Source organism: Ceratina calcarata, unplaced genomic scaffold (assembly GCF_001652005.2).
Source record: "Ceratina calcarata isolate Rehan_Ccalc_2016 unplaced genomic scaffold, ASM165200v1 scaffold53, whole genome shotgun sequence".
NCBI lineage: Eukaryota > Metazoa > Arthropoda > Insecta > Hymenoptera > Apidae > Ceratina > Ceratina calcarata.
The window spans coordinates 171,535-188,942 of record NW_017176451.1 but is presented as its reverse complement, the minus strand read 5'-3'; the positions used below and the strand labels follow the sequence as shown (position 1 = coordinate 188,942).

General features: G+C 34.9%; 4 protein-coding genes across 15 annotated transcripts; 1 reads left to right on the top strand and 3 right to left on the bottom strand.

The window, feature by feature from the left end:
* The first annotated feature begins 6 nt into the window (after positions 1–6).
* Positions 7–3,184, top strand: LOC108628592 (SET and MYND domain-containing protein 4). Its single transcript, XM_018030619.2, has 7 exons — positions 7–454; positions 761–1,301; positions 1,401–1,723; positions 1,946–2,154; positions 2,232–2,356; positions 2,420–2,629; positions 2,730–3,184. Exons 1-7 carry the CDS (start codon positions 151–153, stop codon positions 3,049–3,051), a joined length of 2,034 nt encoding a protein of 677 aa, XP_017886108.1. The 5' UTR covers positions 7–150; the 3' UTR covers positions 3,052–3,184.
* A 64-nt stretch (positions 3,185–3,248) lies between these two features.
* On the bottom strand, positions 3,249–8,815 carry LOC108628594 (RNA-binding protein 1-like). 7 transcript variants are annotated; one of them, XR_001916800.2, is made up of 7 exons: positions 8,681–8,815; positions 7,774–7,991; positions 7,593–7,685; positions 6,924–6,971; positions 6,741–6,788; positions 5,084–5,631; positions 4,316–4,403 (listed from the first exon to the last, which is right to left on the bottom strand). XR_001916800.2 is itself a non-coding variant. In XM_026816568.1 (6 exons), exons 2-6 carry the CDS (start codon positions 7,980–7,982, stop codon positions 4,310–4,312), a joined length of 492 nt encoding a protein of 163 aa, XP_026672369.1. In that variant the 5' UTR covers positions 7,983–8,040; positions 8,681–8,815. The 7 variants fall into 7 exon arrangements, 6 of the variants coding, with proteins under 6 accessions (XP_017886117.1, XP_026672369.1, XP_017886115.1 ...); XM_026816568.1 differs by lacking the exon at positions 5,084–5,631 and having other exon boundaries at positions 4,310–4,403; positions 7,774–8,040; XM_018030626.1 differs by lacking the exon at positions 5,084–5,631 and having other exon boundaries at positions 4,310–4,403.
* Positions 8,816–9,378: 563 nt separating this feature from the next.
* On the bottom strand, positions 9,379–12,777 carry LOC108628593 (RNA-binding protein 1-like). 6 transcript variants are annotated; one of them, XM_018030622.2, is made up of 7 exons: positions 12,591–12,765; positions 12,034–12,251; positions 11,846–11,938; positions 11,502–11,549; positions 11,323–11,370; positions 9,723–9,809; positions 9,379–9,610 (listed from the first exon to the last, which is right to left on the bottom strand). In XM_018030622.2, the coding sequence occupies exons 2-7, from the start codon at positions 12,240–12,242 to the stop codon at positions 9,607–9,609; spliced, it is 489 nt and encodes a 162-aa protein (XP_017886111.1). In that variant the 5' UTR covers positions 12,243–12,251; positions 12,591–12,765; the 3' UTR covers positions 9,379–9,606. The 6 variants fall into 6 exon arrangements, 4 of the variants coding, with proteins under 4 accessions (XP_017886111.1, XP_017886110.1, XP_017886114.1 ...); XR_001916799.2 differs by lacking the exon at positions 9,379–9,610 and adding an exon at positions 10,689–10,871 and having other exon boundaries at positions 9,722–9,809; positions 12,591–12,773; XR_001916797.2 differs by lacking the exon at positions 9,379–9,610 and adding an exon at positions 10,347–10,871 and having other exon boundaries at positions 9,722–9,809; positions 12,591–12,772.
* Positions 12,778–12,989: 212 nt separating this feature from the next.
* Positions 12,990–14,266, bottom strand: MED18 (mediator complex subunit 18). The gene is made up of 2 exons (XM_018030581.2): positions 13,607–14,266; positions 12,990–13,538 (listed from the first exon to the last, which is right to left on the bottom strand). Exons 1-2 carry the CDS (start codon positions 13,807–13,809, stop codon positions 13,091–13,093), a joined length of 651 nt encoding a protein of 216 aa, XP_017886070.1. The 5' UTR covers positions 13,810–14,266; the 3' UTR covers positions 12,990–13,090.
* Between the last annotated feature and the right edge of the window lie 3,142 nt (positions 14,267–17,408).

Here is a 17,408-nt window from a genome sequence, read left to right as displayed (position 1 = left end):
TATCCGTCTGATCAATTTCATAGGATTGAGAAAAAATTTGTAAATCATATAATGAGCCCTAAACGTATAAACTAATTATTGCGAATCTGTGAGATAAATTAAAGAGTTTCCTGCTAGAAAATATTTCGATCAGAGGCGTGAGGTGGGAAAATGTCGAACGATGACGAGATCAGTGACTACTTCCAGTCCAATTTCTCCGAGTTGCAAAATGCGTTCTCGGCGCAGCAGATGAGAAGATTCATCGCTCTGGACACGAATCCGGAGAGGATCGATTTCGTGCTGAATTATCCGGAGGTTTATGGTCTGTCGTTGGACGTAGACGTCGAGCCACTGCTGAAGAGCAAGGAAAAGGCTGGGCAATTGAAGGAGCTCGGTAACAAGTATTTCGGCCGCGGCGAATTCATTAAGGCGTTGGAAACGTACTCGAACGCGGTCCTGTTGGCACCTCGGGAAGGTAATTAATGATCCTCGATGCTATCACAGCGTATTTATTTAACGCTATTTAAAACGCGTCGCTTGTTTCGCGGGGAATTTATCGTCCTTGCGAGAATCAGCACACTTTCCACTTCGTAGTCGCGTGAATTATACCGTCACCAAGAATCGGTTTATCGCATCGATTGTATAATAATGATTTAATCGTCACATCGATGTTCTTTAAGTTCAAGGTTGCTCGTTTACTGTTCTCATCGATGTTATTTTAAATTGCTCACCTCTGTGTCATGGTCTATGTCCCTTTAAAAGAATCGTCTCGTTTCTCCAGACTTGGGCGTTATATTTGGGAATCGGTCAGCGACGCTTTACCATCTCGAGCAACACAATCATGCTTTGACTGATATAAAAGAAGCCAAACGCGTCGGATATCCAAAGGAATTATTGTACAAACTCGAGGAGAGACGCGCTAAATGTTTGCTCGGATTAAAGAGACACGATGAAGCCGTGCTGGCGTTTAGGAGCGCTTTGAAATTTTTAGATGAGTCGAAATTGCTATTGGAAAAGAAGCTGAAACTCGAGGCAGATATACGAGTCATGCTCGCAGTGATAGATAAGGGTAACGAGTTAGCGCGAAAGGAACCGAAAACGACTCAGCTAAAAGTCGAGAAGGAAAAGCCTCACGAAGTAAAAAAATTAACTCCACAAATTGAAAACTGTAATCCTCTGTATCCTTCTTGCACCGAAGCTGTTGAAATCAGAGACGAGGGTGGTGACATAGGAAGACACGCTGTAGCTGCAAAAGATATCGAACCGGGCGAAATAATAGCGATTGAGAATCCATACTGTTCGTTCCTGTTGGCAGAATATAGGTATGGCCAAGTTTTAATCATTAACAGTTAGATTTAGAAGAGATCGAGCATTCTATTCTTATATTTAACATACAAGATCAGAGAATAATTTCATTTCAGGCTCACTCATTGTCATTACTGTTTCACAAGAATATTCGTGCCTCTACCAGCAGCTTGCGCAGCGTGCAGTTGCATAGCGTATTGTAGTATATCGTGCAGAGACAAGGATGCTAAGATCCACGAGATCGAATGCAAAATATTGCCTGATTTATGGATTTCGCGAACCTCCATAAACTGTTTCCTAGCTTTAAGGGTGATCACCAAACAACCATTCGACGAGTTAATGAAACATAAAGAGAAGATGAAAAATATGGCGAGTAAATTGGAAGTCTCCGTGGAACGGCCGTATCGATCAGATGATTTCGAAACCTTTTGTGGATTATGTAATTAATCAATCAATATCTAAACCAGTATTATAAAAATTAGTAAAACGCTCCCTAATCAAATGAAGGACATTGCGGACCTTTAAATTTATTATATATTACATATTTACAAGAATTCTCGTGGCCAGTCCGCAGTGTCCTAATATTCTGATTTTACGTAATAAAGTAATCCTTTCTCAGTTTAGCCCAAAACGTCTAATCTTTTTTTCCATATGTGTACAGTAACCCATGAGGATGAAAGGACAGCAGAAGATCTCCTGCACAGGACCTATATAGCTATTTGGTTATTGAGGCTCTTGAAAAAGACTTCTTATATTCCAGAAGACGTTAAAACTCCAGATGCACCGGGACATACACCATCCGAGGTTGAATTGTGGATAGGCGGTTTGCTACTGCACAGTTTAATGCTGCTACAATTTAATTCCCATGAAGTAAATTACATGCTTGACCCGACGAATGTATCGGCAGTCGCAGAGTAAACTTCTAATTAAATAATTTATTAATATAGATATCGGAATTAATTATACCGAAGGGCAGTAAGAGTATGAAAAAATCTAAAAGCAATTTCATCGCTGGCGGAATTTACAGTACAATAGCATTATTTAATCATTCGTGTAATCCTGGAGTTATCAGGTAGTGAATCATCTTGTAATATGATTTACAAATATTTAAATTTTTCCATGCTGGGATCTACAGGTACTTTAACGGTATTACTATGATTGTACGAGCAATACGCTCGATTTCTGCTGGTGAAGAGATATCGGAAAACTATGGCCCAATTTTCACAATTACTCCCGAAACGGAAAGGAAAAGGAAGCTGAGATGGCAATACTGGTTCGATTGCAACTGTGAAGCGTGTGCGGGACATTGGCCTCTTTTAGAAGAAATTGATCCGACGATTCTAAGGTATCAGTTAATTAAAATAAAAATTAAAATCAAGCTAACGTTTATTACTTATTTGTTTTTACCACGTAAATTGCTGCAAGTTAATTTTTTTCTCGTTCAGATTTAAATGCGAAACGGGGAAAGAATGTGGGAACATTTTACCTATAAAAACAGATACGGAGGAGTTTATGATTAGATGCTCAAAATGTGGAAAGAGCACGAACATTTTGAAAGGATTGAAAGCCCTACAAGACACGGATGCAATTTTCAAAGTTGCCTCCAGGAATCTCGAAGAAGGAAACCACGAAGAAGCATTCAAGTCTTATTTAAACATTTTGAAGATTTTAGATGAAAACCTCGCCTTACCCATAAGAGATTACCACCTTTGCCAAAACAGCGTTCGATTATGTTGTCTGCACTTCGGAAATGTATCATTCGTCTGAATTAGAATATTTTTATAAATTTTTCACACTTGAAAGGAGTACTTTGTGATTAGCATTGACACCGATCAACTTAATTTCTCCGTGGGTTGTATATTATAATGCAAAGAATAAACAAACATTAAATTTCTTTTTACTCCAGTACTTTATTTATTCCTATTAATAAACATCAAATTGCTATTGCAATAGGAAAGCCAAAATAATTATACGATACATTTTTATTTTAAAGTCTTAAATTTGTAAGAGTACAAAATAATTAATACAACGAAAGAAGCGACCGTCTTTCATTATCCTTTTCTTCCATGTACTTCTACACACCAGAATGTCTCTGCAGCTTCGAGTCGCTGATGATGCCTTGTCGTCGAGTTTAACACTCACCGTTATGCATATCGTTACTAAAACGTTCTCGATCGCAACCGAATTCGTCTCACCTTGTACACTTTATAAGAGCAATGAGCACATTTCGTAATGATTCGTCATTCCATTAGAATAGCTCGAGTCACAAAAGAATTTTTTATATGCCGTGTACAATACGTATATAATGTTTATAAGACTATAACGCGTATGTGTAACTGATCACACGCACTCGCGTGTGAAGTGTTCTAATATCAACATATTTATGCACACACAGGATTTGCCTTGTTTTATCTTGTGTACAAAGTTAACGAGTCAAATACGAAACATATTGATTGCATGATCGTTCCGTATCCTTAATAAACGTCTTCTCTTTATTATTATCATTGCTTCGTCCAAGTATGTACGCGTGGTAACGATTATATTTTTTGTTTTTCTTTATGTACATATAAAATTGGTTTTCTTTTTGTCCTCCTTCCAGCACATTTTGTCGGTCCGTTCTCTTGATACTTTTAGCACCTAACTGTAAGTAAATAAGAGAACACACACTTAGAAAATATTAACTTAGCACACAACTTAATTTCGCTGCTCTTTACTGTAAGCCGTAATTTCAATGCAAAGAAGATATAATTGATGCATCAAAGGAAAACTACTGTAAGATTATTTGAATCAATGTAATATCACAGATAGTCTTTTTTTCATCTTTTAAATGGCAAACTACTGATTTTTCATTACAAGTATCTAATATGAATTTGCTTCTTTTTAAATTTTGTTCAACGATCATACATCGGATCAATAATGTTTTTTTTATTCCACGTTGAACATTATAAAAGTTGACACGAAAAGGACTTTCGCTTCAACATTTCGCTTTTTTCTTTTTTTATGTTATGTTTAATTTGTAGAAATGTTAATACCGTCTGTCACGGGAATCCGAACGAGAACGACGGTCTCGGCTGCGGCTACGAGTCAGTGATCTCCTGCGGGGACTGCGGGACCTTGACCTAAAATATTGAAAAACATTTTAGATTGTTGTTGCTAAAACGGCAAAAACAGTTCATTAATGCACGACCCCTACTTCGTCTCAAGTTTCACGATTATGAACGATATGTATGAGTGTTCATGTCAAAAATGCGCGATATGAAATGCATAGATGTTTAATATATAATTTGAAATGTATAATATACAAAACTCAAATATCGTATAGGGTAATATATGAGACGAAACAGTACGCCGCGCGTTAAACACATGGGTACGAAAACGATCGCAAAGCAATCGTAATAGAATTAGGATTTGGCTAATTCCTATTTGCCTAAAGGGTGATAAAACTAGTTAGACACAATAATTAATACAAAATGACATCTCACCAATAATGAGAAACCAATAAACGAAAGTAGGATTAATTTAGTTAAATTAAGTCTTTACAAGTAACTGTTATTTATACGTATAATATATAGTTTCTCATATATTATACATATAACGATAAATACATATTATATGTAAAGGGCGACAGTTCTCTTGTCCAATGTATACATATTATTAAAACATGGAAAAAATGCAACTAGTGTTTGTTCACGGAATTTCTCGACTAAATGTAAATACTATCATTGGACTATAGAGAACATGACCGCCATCAATTAGATTAAAAAAAAAGATAAAAAATCTTTGAAAATCGGTGAAATACCAGACAACTGTGAACATGTAGTGGTGGTTGGTGGTGGTGGTACTTGGTTGGGTGGTGGTGGGATGGTGTGTAGGTGGTGATCATTTTGCTTTGCTCAGTCGAAGAGAAGTGGCGGTCGCGTTGTCGGCTAAGTTTAACGTGATGGTTGACGAGTAGTAGTAGTAGCAGTAGTAGTAGTAGTAGAAGTTGGGACGGACGGACGGACTGACGCGCCGAGATTTCGACAGAAGTAGTATTCGTTCATATCGCGTCGGCTGTTCGATGGATTCACGATGCTCCTAGCCGCTAGAGGTTGAGGTAGCCCGAAGAAGTCTTTTTGAAGGGGAACAGACGGACTGACGGACAGCATCGGACTGTCAACTGACGGACGACTTGGCTCCTACCGGTGACTGATGGTGACTGGTTGGGAAGTTAGTGGGCAGGCAGGCTTTTTTTTGTTCAGTTTTGATTGCTAGACTTTTTTTCACGGTGGCTGTAGTAGTAGTAGTAGTAGTAGCAGTAGTAGTGGCGGGGAGACGAGCAGAGCTAGGAGCTGACGCTGGTAGAATCTGCAAACGTCAGTTTTAACAATATAACCATCACAGTTATCATACTCCTGGCCACTATCGGTACACACGAGTTCTTTTGTTTTCAACATATCTCTTAATCCAAATTCACAAAATTGCACATATTTCACTTATTAGCGAATGCTTCCTTGAAATTTATCCTAGACTGCCCACTCTAATGAATATAAAAGAAGACTCTACTTGCAGTTGATTGATTAAATTTATATGATGGATGTATAGCCTCAATTTATCCTTTATGTATTTATCGTAACGCATAGTGCAGTGCATTAAAATCGTACTTCGATATCTGTAGTGCGAAATGAATTTCAGTTTCGTAAAGCTAGCACGTAAAGCGTAATTAATATAGAATTTAAAGCTGCTCCGATGCGTGTACGACAAATAGAATTACCTAGAATATAAAGTGCAATTAAATTATTTGCACATTCTTACAATTCAATTTTCAAATTCTTTACTATGTAATAAACTAATTTAATCTTGGACCTCATTCGGCATCTGAATAGAGTTTAAAAATTACGTCCAAATAAAATGATGCTTTCTGAAAAAAAAATCCATATACAATGATCAGAAATATCTTTCAGATACCAAATAAGTGCAAGCACTCGCAACAAGTAATAATTAATTGTATTCTAAAGAAGAAACAATAAGCATTAAAAATAAATTGAAATGATAAACATGATTTAACACCAGACACCCCTATGATTTACTTATTTGCTATTGACGTTACTCTTTATGCATGGAACGAGCTTCGTAGTTGCCAACTAAATCTTGATCTCAAATCTGTTTTTTCTTGAATTATTTCTTCACAATTCCGTTTATCGTAGATCGTTCTAGTTCTGTCCTCTCCAAATTATGCCAATCAATTAAGCGTTATACGGCCGTCTATCACGATAGTTACGCAGTACTCATGTCCAATCAATTTTGAATAGAATTCATTCTACATCTTTTACACGACTATATTGTGACTTAGCGTGCAAAATTGCGATGATCACAATACAAGCGGTACTTGCAAATACCTACTTGTAGTTTGCAGATTGGCTGTACTTGGTAAGGCCCTGAAAATTTCATAAAATTACGAAGTAATATTAGATTACCTGGAATATCGGCTAATCGATGATTTGCGTGGACTTCTGGAACAGGACCTAAAAGAAATTAAGAAGAAATATCGTATGCATTACACTGCTTTTATGTTGCCGATCGCCGTGTTTCGCTTTGATTTTTTTCTTTTGTGTACTCGCACCTGAAAATTGCGGTGAACAGGGCCAGTAAAATCTTACCTCGGATAGCGACCCAGTGATCTCCTACGGGGACTGCGAGATCTGGACCTATAAATTTGTCAATAAGATATATGGGCATGTGAAATTCAATTATTTGCTAAGCATCTTCACAAGGTGATTTTTGAATAGTGGGAAACATGAGCGTCTAAATGAAATCATTACCACTGCCAAAACTAAAACTTTGCCCTACCATCTCCCATTTAGGTTTTCCATGCAATGTGTTTAATTGCTCTTCGGCTACTTTTATATCTTTACATAAAAATATTTCTACAATCTTAAAAAAATTTCTCTCTATGTTACTTTACACATATTCCTCTACATTTGTTTGAACAAATACAGAACTGAATGTGTAATTATATAAGAGTACTAGCCAGAAGAGCATAAAGATCAAATAAATACAATACATAATAATATATTCTACCCGCATTCCTTTACAAAATAATTAAAAAAAAATATATACATACATTAACATGTATGTATGTATATATATTCATATGTATGAATTCACATTCGCTGTGCATTAAAAATTCACCGAAATTCGTGCATCATTTCTTGACATTCTTGTTCAATAATTGCACTGTAATACCTACTTGGCAAGACACTTAGCCATCTGCAGTAGCTCAAATGATGCTGTAAAATGTGGATAATTAATATTTTGAGATTTCTTACCTGGAATATCTAGGACCGGGTCTACGTCCACCACCTCCACGCCGACTTCTTCCTGAGGACATCTCTACTCTCACTCTTGTTCCACAACAACGTCTGTGTACAAGAAAAATTTATTAGACCATTGATCATAATGCAAAAATTTTCATGTAACATTTTCCTTGTTCATATATTTCATACTCACGTTCCATCTAGTCCTCTGACTGCATCTTCAGCATCTCGTGGATCCTCAAACTCAACGAAAGCAAAACCAGGTGGATTTCTGGCAACCCATACATTTCTGAGTGGTCCATATTTACTGAATGCACTTTCAATTTCATGTTTACTAGCACTATTTCCTAAGTTGCCGACGTAAACTTTACAGGCAAGATCCCATTCACGGTAACGTGACATTTTGTGTATCTGGGAATAGTAGATTTGGCTTGTGTTAAGGTTAAAGTATATTCAATGCCTACAAATGAAAACATATAATTATATGTATTTTGTATAAATAGATACAGTGCCCTTGGTAGATCTAAAGAATTCAACAGTCGACAAGAATATGTAAATGAACACCCACTATCAGTTTACCTATATTAAAAAGATATCGACCGGCGACGAAAATAATACCGCCCTCATGCATTACTTGCAACGCTATTTAGACCTGACGTACATATTGAGCGCGCTTCCTTCACATTCAAATTAACTTTACGTAATAAGCTCGGTAATTCATAATCAATACTAGCCACGAAATTTCATTGCTTATACTGAAAAGAGAAAGTCGGAATACCGCCATGTTGTGCTCTTAATTTACCGCAGTAACAGGGACTCATTACGCTGTGTTAAAAGACACGCTTTAATTTAAACGAACAAACATATTACGCAGATCATTTGCTACATCGTTACCGCATCTAAACTCACGTCTATTTATTTTGGCGCCTTTATTCCCGTTGATATATAAATAACGTGAAAGATTAAGATCTGTCGGAATGGAAAGCGACGCCATGGGATTTTGGAAGTATTCTCGCGAATCGTTTTTAGGATATCTTTATAAATGAGTACAAATGGACAAATGTATATATAGTTTTAACAAAATATTGTATTATACTTACATTTTTGTGTGTAGATTTAATTAAATGAACTTTGTGGCTCCGCAACACGTTCCGTTCAACTGCACTGCACAAGTAAGTAGAAATGCTCACAAAATGGTGGTGTGTGTAGCGGTAGCGTTGATCTTCTGTGGTCTTTCTAAGATGGCACTGGTGTACTGTTATCGCCCCTACCTTTAGTACCTTTTAGTCAAACGAAAGCTTTTAATAGTGCATTTTCAAAGTACGGAGCGTTCTTCAAAACATACATTTGATAGCTTTATTAACTTTCATTTTGAGAATAATAATTTATTTTAATAGTATACGTTTATTACTCTGATGCTAAAACATTTCATTTTATTTTAATAATTATAACAAGATTGTTATGTAGTACACAGAAAATGAAAATTTAGAAATGCTTCATTTATTCATTGAGAGAATGGTAATATTATACCACTTTTTATAAAAATCGATAAACACCTTATGTTGACTCATTTTGTGCAAATATGCATACATACATACATGATGTGGACATGGACAGGAACATCAATATAAGAAAGTATATTGTATGCGCAAATACTAAAAATGTAATAGAAAGCAGTACAATTCTCATATAACAATATAGTTATATAAGGTGTAAAAAACTAACAACAAAATTATCATCACTTTATTTATTCGTATTATGATATCATCATATTATTCGTATCATAATAAACATTAAGTTACTATACAAAAAGAATCATACTTTTATTTTAAAGTCTTAAAGTGGTACAAAATAATTAATACAACATAAAAGAACTGTTTCACATTATTAGCCGTGTACATACACATACATTTGTCTCAAATCATGGTAGTAATTGTTACATTACACGTCTTCTTCTTACTTATTTAGATACAAAATATTTTCTCTTCCATTCAGCAGTCAGTGCACTCTTTTAAACGCTTAACACTTAACTGCAAGTAAATAAAGAACAAGTATTTAAAAAACTGAGGACTTCCCTCGTTTCATAAAAGCAAGACATGATCTGGCTTTCGTTTCTTTTGTAATTTCGATTTATATTAATACCGTCTATCACAGGAATCCGAACGAGAACGACGGTCTCGACTGCGGCTGCGAGTCAGAGATCTCCTGCGTGGACTACGAGACTTTGATCTAAAATAGTAAAAAAATGTGTTAAATCATTGTAACTAAATCCAAAAGAAATAACTTTATTAATGCACAACTTCCTATGTATTTTGTCTAAAGTATAATACTGTTATCATTAGCGGTATTATGTAATGTTCCTGTTAGAGTACATGTTATTTATACATATATGTAATGATAAATGGATACAATCTGTCCGAAAAGATAAATACTGATATTTTCATAAGTAAATAAGCTACAAAGCTACACGAAGAATAAGTAATTTTTACACAGCAATATAAACCCAATACATCGTGTAGCTTTTCGAACAGATAAAACATAATGATAAGTAATCTTGCAACAAGCGGCAGTTCTGTGGTCCAATGTGTAGCAAAAATACATCACAAAAGCAGTTAAGAATAGGTATCATAGTCAGTGTTTTCACTTTCCACTCGAAAGAGATATATTGAATACGCATAACCGATTTATGACTGGACCACAGAGAATGTGACTACTATTAATTACATTAAAAAAAAGATAAAAAATCTTTGGAGATCGATGAAATACCAGACAACTGTGAACATATAGCAGTAGTGATACTTGGTTGGATGGTGAGAGGATGGTGTGTAGGTGTCATTTTGCTTTGCTCAGTCGAAGAGAAGTGGCGGTCGCGTTGTCGGCTAAGTTTAACGTGATGTTGACGAGTAGTAGTAGTAGTAGTAGAAGTTGGGATGGACAGATTGGCGTGCCGAGATTTTGATAGAAGTAGTATTCGTTCATAGCGTGTCGACTGTTCGATGGATTCACCATGCTCCTAGCCATTAGAGGTAGCCCGAAGAAGTCTTTTTGAAGGGGAATGGACAGATTGACAGCATTGAACTGTCAATTGACGGACGATTTGGCTCCTACCGGTGACTGGTGACTGATGGTAACTGGTTGGGAAGTTAGGGTAGACAGGCTTTTTTTGTTCAGTTTTGATTGCTAGACTTTTTTCATGGTGGCTGTAGTAGAAGTAGTAGCAGCAGTAGTAGTAGTAGTAGTAGTAGTAGTGGCGGGGAGACGCGAAGAGCTAGGAGCTGACACTGGTAGAATCTGTAAACGTCAGTTTTTCTAATGTAACCATCACAGTTATCATACTCCTGGCCACTATCTTTATTTTTATGTTTGTTTTAATGCAAATTCACAAAACCGCATATGTTCTACGTATCTTAATAGGAATATTTCACTTGAAAATTTATCCCAGGCTGTCCACTCTAATGCACAGAAAAAAATACTTTACTTGCAATTAATCAAATTTATATGGATGCTTCACTTCAGGTCTTCTGTATTTATCGCAGTTTATTAAGGTCATACTCTGATATCTCAAGTGCAAAATAGAATTCAATTATGTAAAGCAAGTATGCAATACGTAATTGTGATTCAGCATACAAAATTGCGACGATTGCAATACAAGCAATACTTGCAAATACCTACTTGTGATTTGTAGATTGGTTATTCTTAGGATCTGAAAATGCAATAAAAGTATTTGGTAAAAAAAGATTACCTGGAATGTCGACTAATAGAAGATTTCGGTGGGCTTCCTGACCAAGACCTAAAAAAAAATTAAGAAAAATTGTTGTATACTTTATACTGCTCATGTGCTACTAGTTGCTGTGTTTGACTTTGATCTCATGTATACTCGCTCCTGAGAGTGACAATAAAATCAGCTATGAAAAATCTTACCTTGGATAGCGTGCCAGTGTTTTCTTATGGGGACTATGAGATCTGGACCTATAAGTTTGTTAAAAAGGTACATGACATGATGAAATCTATAATAAATACTACACAAAAGATTAAATATAAATGCAATACATAATAGATTCTACTAGGATTTCTGTACAATATAGTTTTAGGAAAATATCAATTTACACCTGCTGTGCTTCAGAAAATTAATTGACACTCGTGCATCATTTTCCGAAATTTTTATTTAATAATTGCACCGTAATACCTACTTTGTCAGACACTTAGTCACCTGTAGTTCAATGAGTTGCTATAAGCTAGGTGTTTAACATTTTGAAATTTCTTACCTGGAATATCTTGGACCAGGTTTGCGACCACCACCTCCATGTCGACTTCTTCCTGAGGACATCTCTACTCTCATTCTAGTTCCACAGCAGCGTCTGTATATAAATACAATCATTTGGCCATCACTTAAGTTCTATAAGTTCAAAAATTTTTACAGATTATTTTTTCATAACTTTTATACGACACTTACGTTCCATCTAGTCCTCTGACTGCATCTTCAGCATCTCGTGGATCCTCAAATTCCACAAAAGCGAAGCCAGGTGGATTTCTGGCAACCCATACGTTTTTCAACGGGCCGTACTTACTGAATGCACTTTCAATTTCATGTTTACTAGCACTGTTTCCCAAATTACCAATGTAAACTTTGCAAGCAAGATTCCATTCACGATAACGCGACATTTTAAGTATCTAAAGATATTAGAAGATTCGTTTAGAACAATGTAACAATACATTTTAATTTTGTGAGGGCATATTAAAATCATAATAATCTAAAAAGAAATCTGACATACATTTCACATATGATTCATTTCAGTAAACAGATCTTTTATATTATTCAAAATATTTTCTAATCTTATCACTTATAAATATAGATATGTACTTTATTCAAAATTAGTATTCTTAATAATACACAAATAGAAATGTTGGTCTACAAAAACTGACGCCATGTAATTTTGGAAGTATGTAAAAGTTTCCCAAATCAGTCGTGATACATATTTTTAAAATAAATGCAATTAATACTTTACTTACATTTCTTTTATATAAGTTTAATAAATGGATTATAATTCTACGGCACAACTGTTCTGTTTAGCTTTAAACTGCACTGCAAACACTGGAACACACTGCAATGCAAACAAGTGCAATGCAAAGCAAAATGCATCAAATGTACACACACACATAAAAATCCCTAACGAAATGATGGCGTAGGGTGTAGGTGGCGTTCAGATGGCAAAAAGAAATTTTAGCGGTAACGAAATTAATCTTTATAAGTGAATTAATTTTAATTATTTAATTGGGAAAGGATAACAGGTTTTAACATTTTCTTTGAAAATTAATAAACACTCTATGTTGATTCTATTTTACTCGTGCTCTACACAATTGCACATGTAAAATTATATTTAGAGATAGAGTCTAACAAGTAGACAAATAGACAAAATTTACATTTCATTTTATTTAAATTATGCATACAATTTCACAGTATAATATACACATACAGCTAATATAATTTAAATTAGCAATTAGTTATCCAGTTAATGAACAAGTCTCTTGTAGTCAATTTTTTCAAGTTGTACTAAAGGTTTCAGTTGTTCTGCAAAAATTCTCATATCCTCTGCTATTGCATCTTGACCACTGGGAGCCAGAACACTCAATTCTACTAAATAACTCTGAGATATAGCTTCCATACCTTCAGGTATTTTTCCTTGTTGACCCATTTTAAATATCTTAGATACTGTAACTTTCATTCTACCTTTTCTAAACATGTAACCGCGTGCAATGTATTCAAAATCTAATCTACATCCAAGTTCTGTTAAAAATTCAACAACAGTGTTACTAGTTGCTATATCCAAACTACTTCTAACAATTGTTGGCCTTGATTTGTCTCCTAATTCATGTTGACCGATGTAACGTAATTGCCAAGGCATATCTTGGTAATCCAAAGCTCTTCTCACACGTAGAAGTAGAGGCTGCTCCGATCCTCTGAAATAAAAAATAAATTATGATATTAGTTTACGAATGACACTTTTTATAATGTTTGCTTTACACACCTGATGCTAAAACACATCTCGTGATCGTTAAATGTTTCTGGTCCAGTATCAACATTATCACATAAACCACGTAACCTGTGTAATAATACTTCTACAGCACTGTCCAACACTGATCCTTGCAGCAAATATTCTTGATTTGGGATTATGTTGGACCTAAGTGCAGCTGACAAGCTGTCCATTGCCGTACTTATTGGTGCAGTCATTTTTCAAGTTGTATATTTTACGCGACGGTATGAACGTTTTTTATTTAAGTAATATGTACATACGTAAATATACAAAAATTTTCAAGTAAAACTTTGATAGAATTTATTTTATTCTCTATTGAGAATGTGCAACTACATTTAGTTGCACCCGAATTCTGCCCTTTCATACAACTTTTCATATAATTAATAAAGAACTTTGTAAGAAAAGAGCGACACCGAGGAGAGATTACTAAACAGTGCTAACGTCTGTGTTAACGCGCGTCCCAAGAACAGGACACAAACTTGAACCGGCAAGGTAGATTCATGAAATCCCACAGAATGACTGCTTCGGCGTGTACCGACGTTCAGACTCACCGATGCCGGTGCCGATGTTTTCTTCCAGCACGATAGTAACCGTAGAACACTGATATTATCAACCTTATACTTGATTCGAGATTATTACTTCAAAAATAGATTACCCATCATTTTCAAATTTTGTCACACTTGTATTACTTTATTTTCATTAGTGCACGCCATATTTTGTATTTGAAGTAAGAATAAAAGTAATTGGCATTTAATATCTTAATGAATATCAGTGTTTAATTGAAATTAGTTTCTGAATTGTTATTATCGGCAATATTTTTACAATTTTTCTGTGTGACACGAAGTCGACGCAGTATTTAGATTGATTGGTCCAAATGGACAGAATGAGGGCCAAACGGGCCGAAATAGTAGCAAACGGGCCAAAGCAGGCAGAAACAGAGCCAAACGACCCGAAATGGTACCAAACGGGCTGAAATAGGACCAAATCTATCTACAGAAATTATCTATATATCTGTCGAAATGATCTATCTATAGAAATTATTCATCTATCTGTAGAAATTATGTATCTATCTGTCGCATCCTACTTATACGTCCTTGGTTCGTAGAGCGCAAACTGGAAGAGCCAGCTCGCCTAAAAAAGATGTTGCGGTCACCCGCACTATAAACTTTACTTGGCAAATTTCATGACCTCGCAACATCTGAAGAATACATCGGGATAAACCCAATAAAACAGATTATTGAATTTACAGCATATTATCATGATCTCTTTCGTTATAGATGTGAAGCACAGTCCTGCTATTTTACAATAGTTGTTATAATTGGTGCAAGAGGTATAATGTAACGAGGTAACGATACTTGTTGCAGTCAGCCGCTCAGAGCCGTCTTTACCAGACATGGAAATATACTTTTACTGAAAGGTAGATAAATTTGTTCGAACAGGAATTCTTCCTACACGATTCATATAAGACTGGTTTCATAACTATTAATTTAAATAAAGGTGTATATAGAGAGAGAAAGGTATACATGTAGTATACATATGTATATTGACTGACAATTAACATAGAAAAGTTAAAATGCGGGTTATCTATTTCAAGGCTCACTCGTTGAAAAAATATTGTATTCTGTGATATGAAACTCCACTGGAGTAGGACGCGATTTATTTTATTTCTGTCGACATTACGTATTTTTACCACCTTTTGATATATTTTAATTTCATTCATCTCGTTTGCGTATGACATTCAATCATCGGAACCATTGGAGGAAAGCATAAGCCAGAAAAGATAGCACGGTGAATATTTTCCGAAAAAATGTTCGTGTCCAAAAAGATATGAAATACATATATATTTGCGTAAAGTACAGGCACTCAAATCAGCTACATTGTTTTTATTTTTCTTTCGTTTCGAGATAGTGACGTCTTCGAGCTTATATTTACTCTGAATATTTTTACGAAACGTGATATCCTATGGAGGAATATTGTATTTGGCAACCGACATATGTATTTCATGACACGGTTATAATTGACTATCAGATCGCGTTATGCATACCTACAACGTGAAACAATAACTACGCGGAAATTAGCTTCAAACAATCGTTGCTTCACTTTCACTTTTCGTTCATGCTGCAAAAATTCTTTCGTCTGTTATATGTATTATAAATTTCGCGTCGTAAGAAATTTCTTCAGACAGTTTCAAGTGTGTAACATGTGGTACAACCAGAAATTTTGGGGGGAAGGGGCGGTACATTGTTATTAATACGTATTTCATACAACTATACAATTGCTACGTACGCCAAAATGGTCAAGATTATGGGAGAACGAGTACGTTTGTAACGTAATGAGGGGCATAGGTAGTATTGCACGTGTTAGCATGCGTATCGAAAAATAAATATTAAGCTAGAGGATCCTAGAAAGTAGAAATAATATCATAAAACATTTATCTTAACATCTGTACACTGAGATGTAAAATTGACTAACACTATAAGTGGAAAACATTCATTATTTTTCGGGTACTTGCGGCCTCTAGCTGAATATTATTAAATAAGTTTTACTAAACGTGATATACAATACAATGAAAGATTGTAATTCATTTAATTGTACACGTATATTGCACATCGCCCTTAACATAAATTTGATATGCTTTTGCGTATAAAATTATGCCAAAAATGTCCTGTACAATAGATATACATATGTAGGTATGGAAAATGAAAAAGAATTAAAGAATAAGAAACTGTAAAGAAAGAATGTGTTAATATTCAGCCTACGAGGTTCCACGTTGACCTTCACTACTGCATGGATGGATTACATGTATTGGGCCTTTGTGGGCATAAAAATTCTACATGAACAAGAGACCTCCCATCGTGCTTTACCATTTCTTCCATTTACGATACATCTATGAAACTTATTTGTAATATTCTATCTATAAATACACAGTCATAATGGAGACTTTTTAATTCGTCTCTTTGTTGTATCGACGTAAAAATACCTACTCGATACAATATTTTGGAACACAATTTTGTCTTTTACGTTTCACGCTTTACAAATAAAATTAACATAAATACAAAGAGCCTCCATTGATATTTTCCTTATTCAGATCTAAATAAGAAATTCCTATTAAGAGTCGACTTTTTATAAAAATCTAATTTACATAGAATAATCGAAACGTACTTTTTAATTATTTGTATCAGACACAATCACACATCAACTTTCATTTAACATCCAGAAAGTTTTAAACGTCAAACGTGACTTCAAGCTTATACATATCCTATTATTTTACGTTCTATGCATACTGAGTGAGTTCACGGTGGCAGTTAAGCGCAGATCAGGCGAGACATTCCACGACGTACTATTTGTGTTCTTTATTTCCGAAATGTTTAAATAATCTATAAACTATTATAGTATGAAAAGTTGTATTCTTTACGTCAAACATAGAATCTAACATATGGACCTTAATTATAATTTTCATAACATTTTACAAGACTTATGTTTATATTACTTAAAACTTACAGGACGCAATCATAGATGAAGGATTATTCGCTTTACTCGCTTGACTTGCGCTTTGGTATGGACATTTGCACTATTCATATTCTTATTTTTTAAATAATGTAATCATACAACAATCATCTTAAATTAATCTGACCAATGTGAAGTCTCGATTCGTACGTCCTCATTTACGGATCTATTCTACATAGAAACGTAGGACGCTCATATAAAATTACACCCTTTGATAATAATTTAAACACGCAAATAAGGAAACAATGAAATCATCTGTATACTGATAAGTGTGTACGTAACGCTTTTA

What these genes read in the sequence shown, in the direction of transcription:
- LOC108628592 (XM_018030619.2), top strand. Translation starts at nt 151, where the DNA reads ATGTCGAACGATGACGAGATCAGTGACTACTTCCAGTCCAATTTCTCC. An exon ending in TTCCTGTTGGCAGAATATAG is followed by an intron (nt 1,302 to 1,400) that starts GTATGGCCAAGT and finishes ATTTCATTTCAG; the next exon opens with GCTCACTCATTGTCATTACT. An exon ending in ATTGATCCGACGATTCTAAG is followed by an intron (nt 2,630 to 2,729) that starts GTATCAGTTAAT and finishes TTTCTCGTTCAG; the next exon opens with ATTTAAATGCGAAACGGGGA.
- LOC108628594 (XM_026816568.1), bottom strand. Translation starts at nt 7,982, where the DNA reads ATGTCACGTTACCGTGAATGGGATCTTGCCTGTAAAGTTTACGTCGGC. An exon ending in GTCAGAGGACTAGATGGAAC is followed by an intron (nt 7,686 to 7,773) that starts GTGAGTATGAAA and finishes TCTTGTACACAG; the next exon opens with ACGTTGTTGTGGAACAAGAG. An exon ending in CCCGGTCCTAGATATTCCAG is followed by an intron (nt 6,972 to 7,592) that starts GTAAGAAATCTC and finishes ACAAATTTATAG; the next exon opens with GTCCAGATCTCGCAGTCCCC.
- LOC108628593 (XM_018030620.2), bottom strand. Translation starts at nt 12,242, where the DNA reads ATGTCGCGTTATCGTGAATGGAATCTTGCTTGCAAAGTTTACATTGGT. An exon ending in CCTGGTCCAAGATATTCCAG is followed by an intron (nt 11,550 to 11,845) that starts GTAAGAAATTTC and finishes ACAAACTTATAG; the next exon opens with GTCCAGATCTCATAGTCCCC. An exon ending in TCTATTAGTCGACATTCCAG is followed by an intron (nt 10,872 to 11,322) that starts GTAATCTTTTTT and finishes TGACGTTTACAG; the next exon opens with ATTCTACCAGTGTCAGCTCC.
- MED18 (XM_018030581.2), bottom strand. Translation starts at nt 13,809, where the DNA reads ATGACTGCACCAATAAGTACGGCAATGGACAGCTTGTCAGCTGCACTT. An exon ending in GAGATGTGTTTTAGCATCAG is followed by an intron (nt 13,539 to 13,606) that starts GTGTGTAAAGCA and finishes TTTTTATTTCAG; the next exon opens with AGGATCGGAGCAGCCTCTAC.